Source organism: Hemiscyllium ocellatum, chromosome 9 (genome assembly GCF_020745735.1).
Source record: "Hemiscyllium ocellatum isolate sHemOce1 chromosome 9, sHemOce1.pat.X.cur, whole genome shotgun sequence".
NCBI classification, from domain to species: Eukaryota; Metazoa; Chordata; class Chondrichthyes; order Orectolobiformes; family Hemiscylliidae; genus Hemiscyllium; species Hemiscyllium ocellatum.
In genome coordinates this window covers 27,819,643-27,838,979 of record NC_083409.1, presented here as the reverse complement: position 1 = coordinate 27,838,979, position 19,337 = coordinate 27,819,643, and the positions used below count along the sequence as shown (strand labels likewise).

The following is a 19,337-nucleotide window of genomic DNA, read 5'->3' as shown; positions in this document are numbered from 1 at the left end:
AAAAAGAAGCAATTCAACCCTCTCTTCTTCAGGTCTTTAGTATGTCATCATGTAACCCAAACCAAAGTTGGATCCTCAACATTTGTCACATGTCAGTAATCCCAGTCAGCAGTCTGGGTAGTCACTCGTATGTGATGTTATTTCCTCCATAAAGAGACGTGGCTCTATTCCTTGGGTATGTTTGGTGAGAGATCGAAAAATTAAGAAATGTTTCATTACCTCCAGTTCCCGGTGGACAGGAACACTTGTAATCATTCACCAGGTCGATGCATTTTCCTCCATTCTGACAGTGATAGAGTTGGCATTCATTTACTTCATATTCACAGTTGACACCTTGGTACCCTGGAACACACTGGAGACCAAGGGATGTGATCATTAGTATGGTTGCAAAATTATACTGGTTATTAAAATAAAGATATCAGCAGTATAGTTTTTCGACATTAACCCCTAGAAGGAGACTTCTCATTTTCCTCAAGGTAAATATACTACATCATATAATCCAGTGCCAATTTCATAATGACCACATAATTAGTTTTATGGAGACTGTTTGATGGAAGTACATTAATTAGAATATTAGAGACAGTATTCCTGCTGTTGTCTGAAATAGTGTCATGGGACATTTGAATCTACCTGAAGGCAGATGGGCATTTATTTTAGCACCTTAGCTGAAAGATGGTATCTCCCGCAGTACTGCAATAGAATGCCAGCCTTAAACTTGCATTCAAGACTTGAGAGAGTTCAATCTGGAATCTCAGATTCGGACTGTGCTGACGGTAATGGAAAGTCAGTTAAAACACAAGGACAGGAAGGAGGGGAGAGGAGATAGTAACCGCTCTAGAGACAAATAGCACTCCCTGCAAAACGGAGGGTTAAACATCACCTTGTAAAAGCCTGCCTCTTAGGCAATCCAAAACCAAATTCTTTGTCTGGGGTGTGTGGAGCTTGGGAGATTCCCACACTGAGTTCAGACTGACGTTCCAAAGGTTACCATCTGTGTAAAGTTATTGATACTAACTGCTACGACTTTGGATTACAGTATCACTGCCTCAATGAAATGAACAGCAGCTGTTTCTGAACTGTCATTCCCAAATACGGCAAAAAGAGACAAAACAACAAACAACAACTGCAAGTTGGGCCCAGTGAGGACTTGATTCACCTTGGCTCAGGGGAACATTACTGTATGCTCCACAGATGTCACTTGCAGAGCACAAAGTCCAATTCCATTCTCAGGGTGGACTGCCAGCCATACCTCAGACTAACAGGCCTCTTTCAAACATTGTCATTCAGTCCCCCATCAAGTGAAACCTTTATGGCACAACTGTTAGATTATAACCCAAGTGGCTGGACAGTGATCCAAATCAATGTACTAACCTGCTTATCTTCGAGAAAACTGATTACTTCCCCACTCCTCAGCCTCCACAGTAAACTTGGGCGTTGAAGTCACGTGCCAATGGTTCCCTTAGCCCTTACAGTGTAGCACCCTAGCAATGACTCTTGAGCTGATACAGCAATCATCAGTGGAGGAAGGGATACCCAAATTAATTATACCTGACAACTGAAATTTCTGAACAGCTCTAAGAGTGAAAGCCCTGTCAATTTCTCAGTTCTCTAGCTCAGAGCAAGAATGGGAGCACCCTCATCAGTTCAATGCAAAATGAGATTGAAAATTGTTGCGGCCTTTTGTCATGTGATCTCCCATGTCCAAAAAGGTAAATCGCACCTTTCTCCAAGCCCCTCAGCCCTCAATATTTTAAAATCTAGTAAATGAAACATTGTTTGGTTTATTCAATGTTTCTTAATGCTGTTTTTTTTCTGTTTTGCTGCTGAGGTGTTTGCAGAAGTGTTTGGGAAGTTAGTCTCTAATTTCTAGGACATACAGGACAATACTGGAAAGGTGGCCACATCTGAGTTCAGACACTTCAATCCGGACAGGAATAGGGGCGAGATGAAATTCCGTTGGAAACACAGTTTTTGTGTCACTTACCAAATCAAGTCAGGAGGGGGAGCTCCTGGTCAGCCTTGTAAAATAAAAAACACTGACTGGCTTCCCGATTTGTGACAATGATGGATCTTACTCCAGTTCTGACAGGTCCTCACCATACTTTTCAACTCTCGTTCTGCGTGCAGAAACACAGTGCCATCTTTCTGAAAGTGTGGCTGGAAAGTGGTTCACCCACACCTGTGCTTTTAACTGTTGAAAATACAGCTAGAAGTGTACAAGGAGCAGTCAGGTCTCTGCACCGCCATTTAAGTATACGGTCAATAAAGTCAAAAGTCACACAACTGTGTCGTGTGATTTTTAACTTTGTCCACTCCAGTCCAACACCGGCTCCTCCACATCATGGCCAATAAAGTCAACAGCCAAGCTTCTTAACCCAGATCCAAACACCTCACCTTAGAAACTATAACCTGAGAAACTTGGGTCCACATCACCGACGTGAACTAATCTCAGCAAGACTTAAAGTGGTGGCTGGCAACAAACTCATGCTGAAAGAAGCATAAGAAAATGAAAATTCATGTTATCAGCAGCTCTTTAAAATCGCTTTATGTTCTGCCCCAAGGCAGGGACAAATCCTAAATTGTGGTTTCGTCACATCTCACAGTCAGGTGAACCACGGAGAACCACAGATGAACATGAAGTCAGAGCAAATGTCTCCTCTGTCTCCAACTTATCACGGAGTTGGTGTTGGTGTTGGTCCTTCACACCAACAGCTGTCTGCCCCTACCTCAAGTGGCACAAAGTCAGAAGCTGTGGTTAAAAAAAAATTCCACAGAGGTGATCACAAAATCTCAGCTGCCACTTCAGTACGGACGGAACGCTACATTGTCAGCATTGCCTTCTTTCAGGTGAGACGCAGGGTCGTGTCAGTCCAAACAGGTGTCAGTGTCATGGCATGATTCTGAATATCTGGGAGGGCTCTCCACGGCATCCTGGCCAATATTTATCCAATACCCAAATCAAAACATAATGTCCATCATTTTCATACTGATAGTTTTAGGCTGAACACATTACAGCAAAGGCACACTTCGGAAAATACTTGGCTGGTTAGAAAGCGTCATGTGACATCATGAGATTGTGGAAAATGCTAATTAAGTTTTCCATCCTTTAGTCCTGGTCTGCTATTCCCTCTTGTTTACCAAAGCCGCTTTTCCTTCAGCTATGTATATAAGCGTATGAATACACAAAACAGGAGCAGAAATAAACCATATAGGGTGTAGAAACGTTTTGTAAATTTTGACACATTCTTTGCTTCAATCAGCTAGCCTGGTCATGCATTCTTGCAACTTTGTACGTGTAAGTGCCCCCTACTCCGTCCCAGATTATTCAGACTTTACAACTCACCTTTCATACCAAACACCCTTGAAACATCACATAGAACAGCTGAGGATAGGGTGAGAGAGAACGTGCGAGCCAGTGAGAGAGTCAGAAAGCTAGTGTGAGAGAGTAAGCGCAAGAGAGAGAGAGAGAGAGCGACTGAACAAGTGTGAAAGAGACCAAATATAGGAGAGCGAACACAAGAGAGAGACAGAATGCAAGCGTGACAGAGTATGTGAGCATGAGAGGGAGAGCAAGTGAGAAGGGGAGCGAGCAAGCAAGTATGAGACGGTAAAAGCAAGCGGGAGTGCGCAAGCCAGCACAACAGAGTGAGAGAGAAAGAGCACAAGTTAGTGTAAGAGTGAGATACAGCAAGCAAGCGAGAGAGAGTATGAGTGAGCAAGAGAGTGTGAAAGAGCACATGAAAGAGACAGCGAGTGCATGAGAGAGTAAGCAAACGTGAGAAAGAGAGCGAGCAAGAGCAAGTGAGTGAGAGTGCGAGACAATGCATGAATGCAAGAGAGAGCGTGAGTATGTGTGAGTGTGTGAGAAACACTTATTGTGATAAAGTAAGTGTGAATACAAGAGGAAGACAAACAGTGAGTAAGTACGTGCACGAGACAGTGCGAGTGTGTGAAAGCATGTGACAAAGAATGTGTGTGTGAGATCGAGAGCACAAAATAGAAACAGTGTTCAAGTGATGAACTCACCTCGCAGGTATAGCTTCCCAGGTAGTCTCTGCAGGTGGCTCCATTGCGGCATGGGTTTGAGGCACAGTCATCCACATCCAGCTGGCAATAGCTGCCAGTGTACCCAGACATGCACTGGCACTGGTGACTGTTGCCTATATTGATGCATATCCCAGAATGCTGACACAGTTGCTCAATAGTCAAGCCTGGAAAGGTAGAGGTTAACAGAATAATAAGAGGGAAAAGTAAATGCTTTGCACATCTGCATCTCAGTCAGCACTAATGGAATTGAAAACAAATGAACTCAAGGTCGAACTCTATTCTCTGCCTCCTCCCAGTGAAATTCTTTTGGCAAAAAAAAACAAGAAACAACAAACAAATCTGAGTTAGAGGCAGACCATTTGCCTGGTTTTAAGCCTCTCCCTTGGCAGAAGACACCTGTGGTTACAACATTGCCTTCTTCAAACATTGCACCTAGCAAGTGCCATTCGACATGCAGGGCTTGGCTTACCTCTCTGATGAGCAGCCACCTCACAGGACACATCTGGTACGTCACAATACAGCCCGGTCCATCCACTCTGACATTCACAACGGTACGTGGCACCTCGCTGCACACACTTGCCTCTGTTTTTACAGGGTGACCCGCTACACAGGTTCACCAAGGTCTGAGTGAGTGGAAGCAACAACAAGAGCATTGATATTTTACAGTTGTGCCCAGTCACTCTCGGCATCACATCATTCACAATTCTGTTCGACAAGTAGCCACGTTACTGGATTCACAGGCCCGTCAGGAGGTCAAGTCTTGCCACAGCTGCTTCAGGATCGGAGTTCGTTTTAAAGAAATCCGCAATTAATACACCAATATCAGTTAAAAGAAAGCACCCCCAAAGCTGTTGGATTACTGACAAGGTTTCAGCTCATTCTGGAAATAAAACTCTCTGAACATCTCCAGTCATGGTCAACTTTGCCCTGCCCTCTGAGGAAGCTGAGCAAAGCCACTCATGTGTGTTAAGTGAAAGCTCATCATGGCAACTCGGGATCATCAATAAGTGACACCAATACCCAGGTCCTGCAAATAAATCCAAGGAAAACTAAACAACGGGCGCTCGTGCCTTGTCCTGTAAAGACAGCTGGCAGTTGGCTGCATGTGGACTGTGTGTATGTTGTGGGCACTGATTGAGGTTTCACTCGAACACATCTAAAGAGATACTACTTGTGCTGCAGTGGTAGTGTCCCTGCCTTTGAGCTGTAAGATCCCATTTGCCCTGGAGGAGTGTCTAAACATGTCAAAACAAGTTGACTAAAAATAATTTTACAAGAGATACCCAGGGATTTTGAAGGTTGCGTGGGTTCACGTTCTACCCTTGCATGTGATGGCCACTGAATAGGTTGATAAAAAATATATAAATTTGTTAAGAGACTCTTGGTAAAATAGTGGTGCAATTGAATTAGGTGTATGCACGTAATGTTTAACTCAAAGTAAATGAGAGACTTCAGTGAAAATTGGGCCCAGTGTCATCCTCTGCCATTTGACTTTCCAGAAACCTATTAATTGCTTGGCTTCCTCATTAACTCAGCGCAAGACTCACTGAGCATAGAAGGCACATCCAACATCAATGGCATCATGACCAGCAAAAGCAGGACCTTGCTGTGCATAAACCAATTGCCATGTTTTGGGGCTCCAATTCCAGAAAAGAACTTCATTGGTTGTAAGAGGCTTTGGGGTATCGGGTGGTGGCAGAGGTGAAAGGAGCTATATAAATGCAAATCCTTTCATCCTTCGTAACCACCATTTTACATCAGCCCCGGGGTCAACCACTTGTTAAACAGACAAACAAGACAGGCAGTGCCAACTTTGACTTTACAGGCAGAGCATGCCCGCTGTGCACCTCGAACGGGGTTCCCTCACCTGGCAGTTGTTACCCGAGTAGCCGGAGGGGCAGGTGCACCGGTAGCCCCCTAGCCCGTCGATACAGGTGGCCCCATTTTGGCACGGTTTGGAGTCACACTCATTGATATCGAACTGGCAGTTGGAACCGGTGAAGCCGGGTCGGCAGCGGCAGGTGTACGAGTTGATGCCGTCGATACAGGTTCCATCATTGAAGCAGGAGCTAACAGGAGAAAGAAGCAACTCACTCAGAGATGTAGGCAAAACAGCACACCCTCCTGGGAACACTGTCGACAGAGACTTTAACGATCTGCACAAAGGGCTCTGCCCCAATACGTGCTTGGTCACATATTATGATATTTTAAAAAGACAATTTCTAATCACTGATTTGCTTTTAGCTTTGTGGTCTGGTCTGTCCACACTGGTGGTTTATAAGCTTTCTGCAATGAGGTCTATTTTTATCAGGGGGCTCAAAGGAACTGGTAGGGGAGATGTTTGCATCATGGTTCAAATCTCACCATGGCAGGAAGTGCAATTTAAATTCAATTCATAAATCCAGAATTGAAATCTCGTCCCAATAATGGTAACCACAAAACTAATCACCGGCTGTTGAAAATACCCATGCAGGGTCGACAAAAAAATATTTCTGAGCTTCCAGCTGCTTGTCACTTCAACACACCCGCCCCGTCCCCCCGGTCAATATCTCTACCTCAGGCTTGCTGCAGTGCTCCAGCGAAGCTCAGCACAAGCTTGAACACCACCACCTCCTCATTTTCCACTTGGAGACCCTGCAGCCTTCTGGGCTCAACTTCGAGTTCGATAATTAGGGCTGGAGCTCTCCCACGTCCTTACCCCACACACACCAGGCCTTATCATCACAGTCTGCCATTACACACAATCTATTGTTAGCCACTAATAGTCCCCATTAAGAGCTATTCGTGCTCCTAGCCAGATCGTTATCCATTCCTTTGTCTGTCCAACTGTTTTTCTCTCTTTGTCCCCTCCTCTCGTTTGCTCCTGAGCCCCTTCCCCCATCCTATCTTATGCGTAAGAAACATTTTCCTAGCTACCGTCACTTCTGAAGAAGGGTCACTGGACCTGAAACATTAACTCTGATTTCTCTGCACAAAACCTGCTGAGCTTTTCCAGCAACTTGTTTTTGTTTCAGATTTACTAACATGGTTTAAGAGTTGGAAATCTGCCATCCTTACTTAAACCATGTGCAATCGACCCTCAACTGCCCTCTGAAATAGTGTGCAAGCCACTCCGTTTAAGAGCAATTAATGCTAGCCTTGTTGATGATGCCCATGAAAGAATTCTTTTAAAAAGTATCCTTTAAACACAGTATATCCATTACTAACATGTGTTGGACTCTGCACAATACACCAGCAATGAGAGATTAGATTAGATTCCCTAGAGTATAGAAACAGGCCATTTGGCCCAACAAGTCTACACCGACCCTCCAAAGAGTAGCCCACCCAGACCCATTCCCCTACCCTATATTTACCCCTGACTAATGCACCTAACACTATGGGCCATGTAACATTGCAATTCAACATGGCCAATTCACCTGACCTGCACATATTTGGATCGGAGGAGGAAACCGGAACACCCAAAGGAAACCCACGCAGCCACGGGGAGAATGTGCAAACTTCTCACAGACAGTCGTCCGAGGTGGGAATCGAACCTGGGTCCCTGACGCTGTAAGGCAGCAGTACTAACCACTGAGCCATCGTGCCACCCCTCAGAGGATGCACAGCTGGATCAAAAGCACATGGCATGTTTAAGTTTTCTCCCAGATGCCCTAGTACCACAATAGTGACTACTAAAACAAATAGTGAATTAGAATATACAGCAGGACGTCACACACTAAAATCTGAGGAAATTCATGGGGCCCAAATGACCAACATGGGTTTTCCAGTTCAGGCTCCATGTTGGGCCAGGGTGAATTGAAGGAGTCTCAACCACTTACGTGCAAAGTGAGACTAAGACAGGTCCTTTCCCCAGGGCACAGGAGCCCAAAACCAGAGGGTGTGGGATTAAGGTGAGAGGGGAAAAATTTGAAAAGGGACCTAAGGGGCAACCTTTTCATACAGAGAGTAGTGTATGTGTGGAATGAGCTGCCAGGGGAAGTAATGGAGGCTGGTACAATTATAACATCTAAAAGGCATCTGAATGGGTATAGGAATAGGAAGGGTTTAGAGGGAATGTGAGCCAAATGGTGATTAAATTAGGATATCTGGTCGGCATGGACAAGTTGGACAGGAGGGTCTGTTTCCCTGCTGTACATCTCTCTGATTCTATGAGACAAGAATAAGAACACGAAAAAAAGATGGAAACTGCCTGCTGCTGCTGAAACAGATCACCGAAGAGAACCATCTCCATGTCACACAAGGGGAGCGCTGGACAAAAATACTTGCTTATTTAGCTTTGCAAGCATACTGCCGAGAGGCACCGGTAAGCAAACGGATCATTCGCTGCACCACACGGCTGCTGGGATAGGTTGAAGACGCTACATTTCCCCCACACCTCGCTCACCAGCACCTGGACACACACTTGATATTCCCCTGAGACCTTGCTGCCAGCACAGAGATGGTTAGAGAATGCACTACTGGGCAAGTGAACACAATAGAATTCTGTTTCCCTCTTCACCCGCTCCCCCCTGTCTCCCAAGCAGCTTTGAGGGATTAGTGACTGGCTGTGCTGCCTTGAGCAAGTCTCAGTTGATTTACAGCAGGCTAATGGAAATTAATGGCGAAAAGGAATGCAGGAACAATGTGTGAGAATCCTTTTCCCTCAGATGGTTCTGCCCTCCCCCACACACCCCCAGCTCATAACCAAGCTTCACCCTCCAACGTCAGCTCTATAGATGGCTTCCTTTAAGTCTCATGTGCTGAAGCCCTCCAGCACAGGGTGAAACCATTTCATCTTTAGCTCGTAACGTGAGACCTGTCATTTCTGAGGATAAAAAAAACTCAGAAGACAGTGAACCACTTTGCAGAAAATGACACTCGTCACAGGTGTTCCCTTTATGAGAGTTGCTCGTGTTTCTTTGCCCCTGTAGTGTTTCATCCCTGCAATTTAACCTTTTACCACATCCAGGGAGGTTCCTGAAGGCCAGGGTTTCGCAAACTACAGGCCGTGGCCCCAGAGTAGAATCTGGGGTTGCAAACTTTGAGCTGAAGCAAGCACCTTCGCCTTTCTGAGCACTGCTTGAAGATTTCCTTTAACAATACTACCTCTTTAAAAGCAGAGAGCTTGGGCTTCAGTGAGGTGTTTGAAATTGGGCTGATATTTTAAAGCAAGCAAGCTTGAGATTTCAAAGATTTGTTTTTTTTAAACACAGAGGTTATGGAATGAGCTGCAAGTGGAAGTTGTAGAGTCTGGTACAATTACAGCATTTAAAAGGCATCTGGATGGATACACAAATAGGAAGGTTTAAAGGGATATGTGCCAAATGGGACCAAATTAACTTAGGATATCTGCACAAGCTAGATCAAAAGGTCTGTTTCCGTGCTGTACATCTCTACGATTCCATGACAAGTTGAAACAAAGTCCTACCTGCTCTCACTTACAACCATAACACATCTGGCAGAGCTATATGAAGAGCCACAAGCAGGTTAATCCTGTGCCCTGTCCAATATTTGTCCTCAACCAATATGTTAGAAACAGCCATTAGCCCAGTAATATGGCTGTGGGATTTTGCTCTGCGCGCACCGGGTGCAACAATGAATCCACTTCAAAAAATACTTCAGTAATTGTAAAGTGCTTTGGGATATCCCAAGGCGGTGAAGGAAAGGTGCAAAAATAAATCCAAGTCTTTCTTTCATCTTACCTTTCTGTACAGTCGGGCATGTTGTTTTCACAGTGAATCCCGTTGAAGCCGAGAGGGCACTTGCAGACATAGCTGTTGACATAGTCAGAGCAGTTCCCATCGTTCAGACACGGGTTGCTCAAGCACTCATTTATCTCCTGCTGGCATTTATTACCAGTGAACCCCGCCAGGCAGTTGCAGGAGAACGTGTTGACAAGATCGATACAGGAACCTCCATTCTGGCATGGATCTATGGAATTGTCACATCACGTTGGAATTAGAACACAAGTTAACCTGGCCTCTCCACAAGGAAGAGCACAAATAACTAAGCAAGCCATGGTTCAGTGGGCACCACTCCTGCCTCAGAAGCAGCAATTCTAAAGATTTAAGGACAAAATCTGGACCCCTAGGTTGACAGTTAAGTGAAATACTCAGGGAATGCAACACAGTCAGAGGTGCCACCCTTTGGATCAAACATGAAAGCATGGCATTGTTTACCCCAGCAGATAGATGTAAATGATCCTGCAGCCCTATTGTTAAGAACACGGGGAATCAAGATTTTTCTTTCATCACTAAAATGGATTACTCTGTCACTACCACACGTGTTTCTGAGGTATTGCTTTGTGCAATTTGGCTGTCACCCCCTTATCAGCCATTACAATCCCACAATGCTAGCTGGTTAAAATTAAACTCAATCAGTAAAATCTGGAATTCAGAGCAAGTCTCAGTAATGGAGACTATGAAGTGATCATCGACTGGTATAAAAGCCAATCTGCTTCATTAATGTTTTTGCAGCAAGGGAATCTGCTGTCCTCACCCTGTCTGACCTACATGCATCTGACTCCAACAGCAATGTGGGTGATTCTTAACTGCCTTTTAAAATGGCCTCACAAGCCATTCAGTTCAAGGGCAAGTAGGAAAGGGCAACAGAAAATGCTGGCCTTGCCAGCAGTGCCCACATCCCACCAAAACAACGGAAACTACATTTCACAAAGTCCTTTACTGTCAATGAAGCACTTTGGAACTTCCTGAGCTGGTGAAACACTCGGTAGAAACACAAGTTCTTTCCTCCAAACAGGAAATGATGATTCGGGTTCAGACAGCTTCTTTTCAATCATTCTTTCGAGCACTTACTGGGGCTGCAGTCATCGATATTTGTCTCGCAGTTCACTCCAGTGTAGCCAGGGAGGCATCGGCACTCGTAGTTCCCAGGGGTATTTTGACAAGAAGCACCATTTTTACACGGGTCAGTAACACACTCATCAATGTCCACTGAGCACCTCTGACCTACAAGGTAAGCCAGTATTAAACACATGCACTGCTTTGTGTATGACAGTATGACTTTGTTTACAGTGTATAAAGAATTACATAGGAGCCACAGCATTAAACAGGATATACACTCCAAATGGACTGTACTGTTCACGTCCCACACAAGTTCCCCCTTTTAACCCTACTGGCAATGCCCTTATTCCCCTATCCCTTATCTACTTATGATTTCCCTTCAAAACACCTATTCCATTTGTCTCAACTACTCCATGTGGTACTGAGTTGCACATTCAAAATAATAGTTGGATGAAAAACACTCTCTCTCCTGGATTCCCGAAGAGTTTATTACCAAGCCCTTTGTGTCTATGGTTTACAACCCATTGTTCTCAACTCACCTACAAGTGGAAGCATATTTTCTTTGCCCACTCCTATAAAAACTTTCCATAATTTTAAAGGACTTCCACGGGATCATCAGGGTCTACGAATCACTCCACAACCAACCACCGCCCACTCACCCTGGTGCTTCCTTCACAATGGGATGGGGGAAAAGTTACTGAGTCTCAGTGTGCATAACAGTGCGGTCAGACCCCACCTGGTGCACCGAGTTCAAACATCAGGGCTAAAAATGGTTAAATCACACGTGGGGGAGGGTTCAATTGATTGGATTAGCGGAGAGAAACCAGTTTAATAATTCAGGTACAAAGACTCGCTGTATTCGTACTAAAGCCACACACTTTGCGTGTAAAATCAAAGCACTTTTTCACAACAAAGGCAGTAAGAAACTTGGGCAATTTTTATCAAAACGTGTCGATAGTCAACAAGAGCTTTCAAGACTGAGAGTGATACAATTGTGTTGAGTAAAGGTACAGAGGTCTAAGGACCAATGGCAGGAAAACAATTGACGCAATAGGCCAGATGTTATTTAACTGAAATACAGAGCAGGTAGGAAGGGCTGTTTGGTCTACTGCTTTTTACAATGTGCTGATGAGGAAGATCTCACCTTGCCAATACATTGTGCAGGTGCACATGTAATTCTCATAGTCCTCAGTTTCACTGCAAACACCTCCATTTTCACATGGTTGGGAGGAACATGGAGCAAGAACAAACTCACAATCCTCACCTGCAGGTAAAAAGAGGAAGGGAGAAGGAACCTATTAGAGTCAGCTAATGGCAAGTACCCTCGGAACAACCCGACCTGCAAGGACACCCTGCGGAAGACTATTAGGGCACGCCCTTCTTTAGCTACAATCACTCTCCTTGGAGTAAAAGGACATTCAGTAGAGATTTACTAAAGTTGTTCGAGGCGATGAGTGATTTTGATAAAGTGAACAAGGAGAATCTGTTCCCACTGACAAACCTCTGATGGTGTCTCACAGCACCAGGGATGAGGGTTCGATTCTCCCCTTGGGCAGCTGTCTGTGTGGAGTTCGCACATTTTCTCCACGTCTGCGTCCGGGTGCTCCAGTTTCCTCCCAGAGTCCAAAAATGCGCAGGTTAGGTGGATTGGTCGTACGAAAATTGCCCATTGCACCCAGGGATATGCAGGTTAGGAAACTCAGGCTAAGGGGGTGATTCTGGGTGGCATGTTCTTTGGAGGGTCGATGTGGCTCGATGGGCCAAAAGGCCTACTTCCACACTGTAGCGATTCTATGCAGCCATGAAAAACAGTGGCAGGAACTGAACAGGTTTTTGAAATAGAGTATCTACAGACACAATAAACCAAAATGACATTTGTGGGCGGCACGGTGGCACAGTGGTTAGCACTGCTGCCTCACAGCGCCTGTAGACCCGGGTTCAATTCCCGACTCAGGCGACTGACTGTGTGGAGTTTGCACGTTCTCCCCGTGTCAGCGTGGGTTTCCTCCGGGTGCTCCAGTTTCCTCCCACAGTCCAAAGATGTGCGGGTCAGGTGAATTGGCCAAGCTAAATTGCCCGTAGTGTTAGGTAAGGGGTAAAATGTAGGGGTATGGGTGGGTTGCGCTTCGGCGGGTCGGTGTGGACTTGTTGGGCCGAAGGGCCTGTTTCCACACTGTAAGTCTAATCTAATCCTGTCCTCCATGATTCTAGTAACAGGAATACCATACTTCGGATCCCAATCACTTTGTGACAATCCTGCTGGCAATAATGGGAGCGGGTGCGCTGTCAGTGATTCAAAGGATTAAACAAACTAGGAGAAAGTGTGAACAGCTTTGAGGGCCTTGAACTACAACAGCCACACGGTCGGACTAAGTGCAGGGGAAGTGTCCAAAGGCCAGCCTCAGCAGAGCCACAAAAAAACAGGGCGCAAAATTAATCAGAAATATACACAATGTACCAGAAAGTTTGAAAACAGTCAGAGATAACTTGGCAGTAGCGTGCAGTGCAATGTTATATTTTTAAAAATAACTGTAATCTGCACCTCCAGAATGCCTGGGAAGGGCCTTCAGCTACCTTTCCCATCAGTAAAGCCAGACTAAACCAGTCACACACGGAGTCATCTGCCTTAACAATGAAAACACAATTGACAAATATCGTTTCAAGGGAGCGAGATAGCTGCTCTGAGGAGGAGACCAGCAAGGATGGACAGTGAGCAGCAATAACCAGGTGGCTGTGTGAACAAAAAAAAAGATGCAGACTCACCTAGTCTGTGCTAATATTTTAAGAAAAGTCACAAGACATCAAAGCTCACGGGATTTGTGGGCGGCACGGTGGCACAGTGGTTAGCACTGCTGCCTCACAGCGCCTGTAGACCCGGGTTCAATTCTCGACTCAGGCGACTGACTGTGTGGAGTTTGCACGTTCTCCCCGTGTCTGCGTGGGTTTCCTCCCACAGTCACAAAGATGTGCGGGTCAGGTGAATTGGCCAAGCTAAAATTGCCCGTAGTGTTAGGTAAGGGGTAAACGTAGGGGTATGGGTGGGTTGCGCTTCGGCGGGTCGGTGTGGACTTGTTGGGCCGAAGGGCCTGTTTCCACACTGTAAATCTAATCTAAGTCTAATCTAATCTCACAATTATAAGAGTGTCAGCACAGCTCACAGTGTCACAGTTCAGACTGTCATAGCTCACAGTGTCACGTGTCACAGTGTCACAGTTCAGACTGTCATAGCTCACAGTGTCACAGTGTCACAGCTCAGAGTGTCACAGCTCACACTGTCAGTGTCACAGTGTCAGCACAACTCAGTGTCACAGCTCACAGTGTCACAGCTCACAGTGTCGCAGCGCCACAGCTCAGAGTGTCAGCACAGCTCAGAATGTCACAGCTCACAGAGTCACAGCTCACAGAGTCACAGTGTCAGCACACTCAGAGTGTCACAGTGCCACGTGTCACCGCGCACAGTGTCACAGCGTCAGCACAGCTCACAGTGTCACAGCTCACAGTGTCACAGCTCACAGTGTCACAGCTCTCTGTGTCACAGCTCTCTGTGTCACAGCTCTCTGTGTCACAGCTCTCTGTGTCACAGCTCTCTGTGTCACAGCTCTCTGTGTCACAGCTCTCTGTGTCACAGCTCTCTGTGTCACAGCTCTCTGTGTCACAGCTCTCTGTGTCACAGCTCTCTGTGTCACAGCTCTCTGTCACAGTGTCACAGCTCACAGTGTCACAGCGCCACAGCTCAGAGTGTCAGCACGGCTCAGAATGTCACAGCTCACAGAGTCACAGTGTCAGCACACTCAGAGTGTCACAGTTCAGACTGTCATGTGTCACCGCGCACAGCGTCACAGCGTCGTCACAGCTCTCAGTGTCACAGCTCTCAGTGTCACAGCTCTCAGTGTCACAGCTCTCAGTGTCACAGCTCTCAGTGTCACAGCTCTCAGTGTCACAGCTCTCAGTGTCACAGCTCTCAGTGTCAGCACAGCTCAGTCGGTAACCCTTCCATCTGAATTAGAGAATCATAGAATCAACACAGTGTGGAAGCAGGCTATTCTGCCCATCGAGTCCACTCTGACACACCAAAGGGCATCTCAACCACACCCAATGCCCCCTTACCCTAGTTCAGTAACCCAGCATTTCCCAAGGCTAATCCACCTAGCCTGCACATCCCTGGACACTACGGGGTAATTTAGCAAGGCCAATCTACCTAACCTGCACATCTTTGGACGGTAGGAGGAAACTGGAGCCACCCAGAGAAAACCCATGCAGAGACGGGGAGAATGTGCAACCTCCATACAGACAGTAACCCGGGGTTGGAATAGAATCTGGTTTCCTGGTGTCGTGAGGCAGCTGAGCCAAAGTTGTGGTAAAACAAACCTCACTTCAGAAATTTGAGCTCATTTCCATGCTGCCATTTCCAGCCCGACACACTGTGGGTGCTGCTGTGCTACAGCAGCCATCTCCTGAGTGTGACTTTAAACTGATGGCTGGGTCACATCCCAAGGCATTTTCAAAGAATGGTCACAGCACTGAAGGAACTCAGATTGTAATCTCACCTCCTCGCCATCGACCTGCAACTCTATCTGAATCGGACAATAGGATTGGAATCTGCTCATTAGCATATCAATCTTTGCAGGACGGTTGCAGTTTTATTCAGCAACAACTGAAAGAGACAGGCTATCCTGAGTCTGTGGCAGGTCCAATAAAAATGGATGCCCTTCCCTGACCCGACCAGTGGGTACAGCTGCAAGAAAACGCTGCTGAGCCGGAGACATCAAATACCTCTGGGTGCACCCACAGACTGTGCTAAACCAGGTGATCAAGAGCTAGTGGGGTCAGTGGGGGGGGGGGTGAGATGGGACAAGGAGACAAACAAAAGAAATCAGCAATTTTTCTCACTTATCCTGACATGTCTTATCCTGATCTTAATCTTCCACTTGCTTTCAGAGAATGCACAGAACTGAATTCGGTTCACACACACAACAAGACTAATAAAAAATGCACCAGGGAGTTTGAGACTGTTTGATGTGGAAATTTGAGACTTACAAGCCTGGCCTATTAATCAGGCAATAACTCAAAAGGTCGCCGCGGCACACACTTTGCTTCTGGCAGGAGGCGAGGCTGCATTCTGAAACAGATACTCGTGCACTCAAACCCAAAACAAGCACACACCTCCGTGGAGCAGGGATCTTTAAAGCGGTTAAATGCACGGCCCCAGTTCATTGTTTAATCTCGACACTTTCCTGTTTCGTTGCTGCCTCTTCAGCACAGCAGGGCACAGCGCAGGAGAAACCCAAGTCAGCAGCTTCCCACCTCAACCACAACAGGCTAGAAAATGCATCATTTCAGATTATGCCCCTTTGTTTTTTTTTGTCTCTTACCAGTGTATGGGAGAGTGCAGACACAGTGGTAGGAATTCACACCATCAACGCAGACTCCTTTGTTCAGACAGGGGTTTGATGCACATTCATTTATATTGATTTCACAGTTGGAACCTTAAAATTCAGAGAAGACGGGGAAAGAAGGTTACTCCTTTAATCAGGAGGAGAAAGTGAGGACTTCAGATGCTGGAGATCAGAGCTGAAAATGTGTTGCTGGAAAAGCGCAGCAGGTCAGGCAGCATCCAAGGAGCAGGAGAGTCAACGTTTCGGGCATGAGCCCTTCTTCAGGACACACTTTGTTCTTGGCATACAATGATGTAAAGGATGCTAGTTTTGGTAATGGAATTTTTGCCAAAGGCATCCGTACCGGAAACTCCAACTGGGGCCTGGCACGTGCAGGGCAGATACAGGCTAACGTATGACCACTACCCCACCCCAGTAACATGTCTTTGACGTAACATCCCACCAATGTGATATCTTCCCTCTCAGTTCCGCTCCAGATTCTTGGAGCTTTGCTGAGTAAGTGCCAGCTGGTGGCAAATCTGGGGCAGTTTTATGTGGATCAATGCTTACTAGGGCTGGCAGAACTTTCTGTCAACAGCATTGACCAGCACCCTATTCACATGGTTCAACGTTCAATGCCTCCAAAACTGTTAGACAACAGCTGCAGTGCACACGAGCTATAGGAAGCATCACAGCATCTCGCTTAGATTCCCAGAGTATGTCTTTCAAACCCACAAATGTCACGACTTTGAGGAACAAGAGCACTTGGGACCACCTTGAGCTCCCCTCCCATGGCCTGCAACATTTAGAGTTAGAAATGGATTTCTTCATTTCTGATGCTGGGCCAGAACCCTGAAACTCCCACCCTCAAAGCAATGTGGGGCTTCCTTCACCACACAGACTCCACCTGTTTAAAGTTGGTGGTGGGAAGGGGATTCTGGGTGGAATAATAAATGCTGATCCTGCCACCAACATCCACACCACAGGGAATGAATAATTTAAATAAAAAGCCAAGACTACTCAAAAATAGTCTAAGTAGTGGCAGCATCTGGGTTATTAAATTTTCAGAGGTGAAAGGTCAGTACCTATCATGAGTGAGCACCAGTTAACCCAATGATATCCTTGTACAAATGCACTGGAAGCCACCATCGACAACGTCAGAAATCCAACGTTAGGTCTGGCAGCCAATGCAGCTTTATCAACTCAGATCCTGGTTACATCGATGGGTGGGGGGCAGCACAAGACTCTCAGAACAGTGCAGGGACAGAAATTTCTAAATACAAAGCTCAGGGGAGGGAAAAGAAGTATCACTGCCCTCAAACCGTCAGGCAACAGCACAGAATGGAGGAACACATCAAACAAAGTAAAAATGAAAGGATGTGTTTATTAGTTCAAAAAAAAACCATTAATGAACATCTGAAATCTGTCAGTCACTTTTGGTCTATGGGAGCAAGTATGAAGCCCAACAGTATGAGATAACTGCTTCAGAAAACACAAAAAATCCTAACCCACATAGCATCCCTTCTGATACTGAGGATCGAGAAGGGAATGCACTTGCAAAACAGTGGGAACAGGTGAGTTGAGAGGGACCCATTTTTCAAAGACATGGCACAGGTACAAATGGGCTGAATGGCCATCTATGCAACCGCTGTACAATTTCAACCAGCAGAGTGTAGTTCTGAGTATCAGAATCACTAAGTTTAATATTCAGCTTTACACTGGTGGCATTCATTCATTCAGTGCTTGACCGTCCTTCCCTCACCTTTGAATCCCTTCACACATGTGCACTTGTAGCCATTGATTAGGTTCTCACAGGTTCCTCCTTCCTGACAGGGATTTGACTCACACTCATCTTTGTCCACATCACAGTTGATCCCTGCCCAACCAGCTTCGCAAACGCACTGGTAACTACAAAAACAAGCAAAGGCAGAGAAAATGTTGGTCGTAGCCAAGGCACTGATTCAATTGTTTATTACAAAATGTCGCACCAACTGAGTACAGGGGGGAGCAGCCCTGCAAATAAATTCACAATATTTTCAAAAGTCTAAACTCCACATCACTCCACTTTGTTATCTCACTGATGTTTGAGAGAACTTGCTGTGTGGCAATATAGCAGTGACTGCACTTGAGAAGTATTTTAGGGGTAATGCCACTTGATTACTAATCCAGGAGGTCCAGGCAAATGGGTGGGGGACGCGGGTTCAAATCCCACTTCAAGAGCTGGTGGAATTTAAATTGACAGATCTGGAATTTTAAAAAGCCAGCTACTGAAGTGAAGCCGCTGCCATTTGTTGTTTTCTTTTATGACCATCTGGTTTACTCGCATCATTTGGGAAAGGAAATGTACTGCATGGAACCCTCGGCCCACAGAAGTGTGGCTGAATCTCAACTGCTCTCATAAGTCACCCACTTCAAAGGCAATTAAGGATGGGCAACAAATGCTGGCCCTGCCTTCCTGGCAATACCCACACCCCATGAAAGAATACAACTGACTTTGGGACAGCATCTGAATTCACAGAAGACATTTCTAACTTCTAGTTTTTGATACTGATCTCTGAAGAATCACCATCATAATAAAAGTACTGCTTTGTGTGCCATGAATGAACTTTTGAGCTGAGTTAAGTTCAGATTAGATTCCCTAAAGTGTGGAAACAGGCCCTTCGGCCCAACAAGTCCACACCGACCCTCCAAAGAGCAACCCACCCAGGACCATTCCCCTACACATACCCCTGACTCACGCAGCTAACACTATGGGCAATTTAGCACAGCCAATTCACCTGACCTGCACATCTTTGGACTGTGGGAGGAAACCAGAGCACCCGGAGGAAATCCACACAGACAGCTGCCAGAGGTGGGAACTGAACCCGGGTCCCTGGCGCTGTGAGACAGCAGTGCTAACCACTGAGCCACCATGGACGTAAGGTTGGACAGAGATTCCAAACTCGCCACTCTGGAATTCTCCTGTACAGCTGATATTGACATCTATCTCCCCATTAATGGCTAATAGAATGTATGTCGCACAGACTTGCTCACTGCACTTGAAAAGTTGCAATTCCAACAACTAATTCAACTGTGGGGAAAAATAAACAAACAGGGAACAGCAGGTGCCAAAAATAAAATTGGGAGAACTGAG

General features: G+C 45.9%; 1 protein-coding gene across 1 annotated transcript in view; it reads right to left on the bottom strand.

Annotated features, from left to right (window-relative positions):
* Positions 1–19,337, bottom strand: part of LOC132818941 (neurogenic locus notch homolog protein 2-like) — a 158,129-nt gene that overhangs the window by 29,905 nt on the left and 108,887 nt on the right. Inside the window, exons 14-22 of the mRNA XM_060830086.1 lie at positions 17,967–18,112; positions 16,202–16,315; positions 11,974–12,093; positions 10,842–10,994; positions 9,729–9,957; positions 5,915–6,116; positions 4,517–4,670; positions 4,027–4,211; positions 220–352 (exon numbers count right to left, since the gene is read on the bottom strand). Of these exons, the coding sequence (XP_060686069.1) occupies positions 220–352; positions 4,027–4,211; positions 4,517–4,670; positions 5,915–6,116; positions 9,729–9,957; positions 10,842–10,994; positions 11,974–12,093; positions 16,202–16,315; positions 17,967–18,112 (1,436 nt within the window). The remainder of the gene's footprint in view (positions 1–219; positions 353–4,026; positions 4,212–4,516; positions 4,671–5,914; positions 6,117–9,728; positions 9,958–10,841; positions 10,995–11,973; positions 12,094–16,201; positions 16,316–17,966; positions 18,113–19,337) is intronic.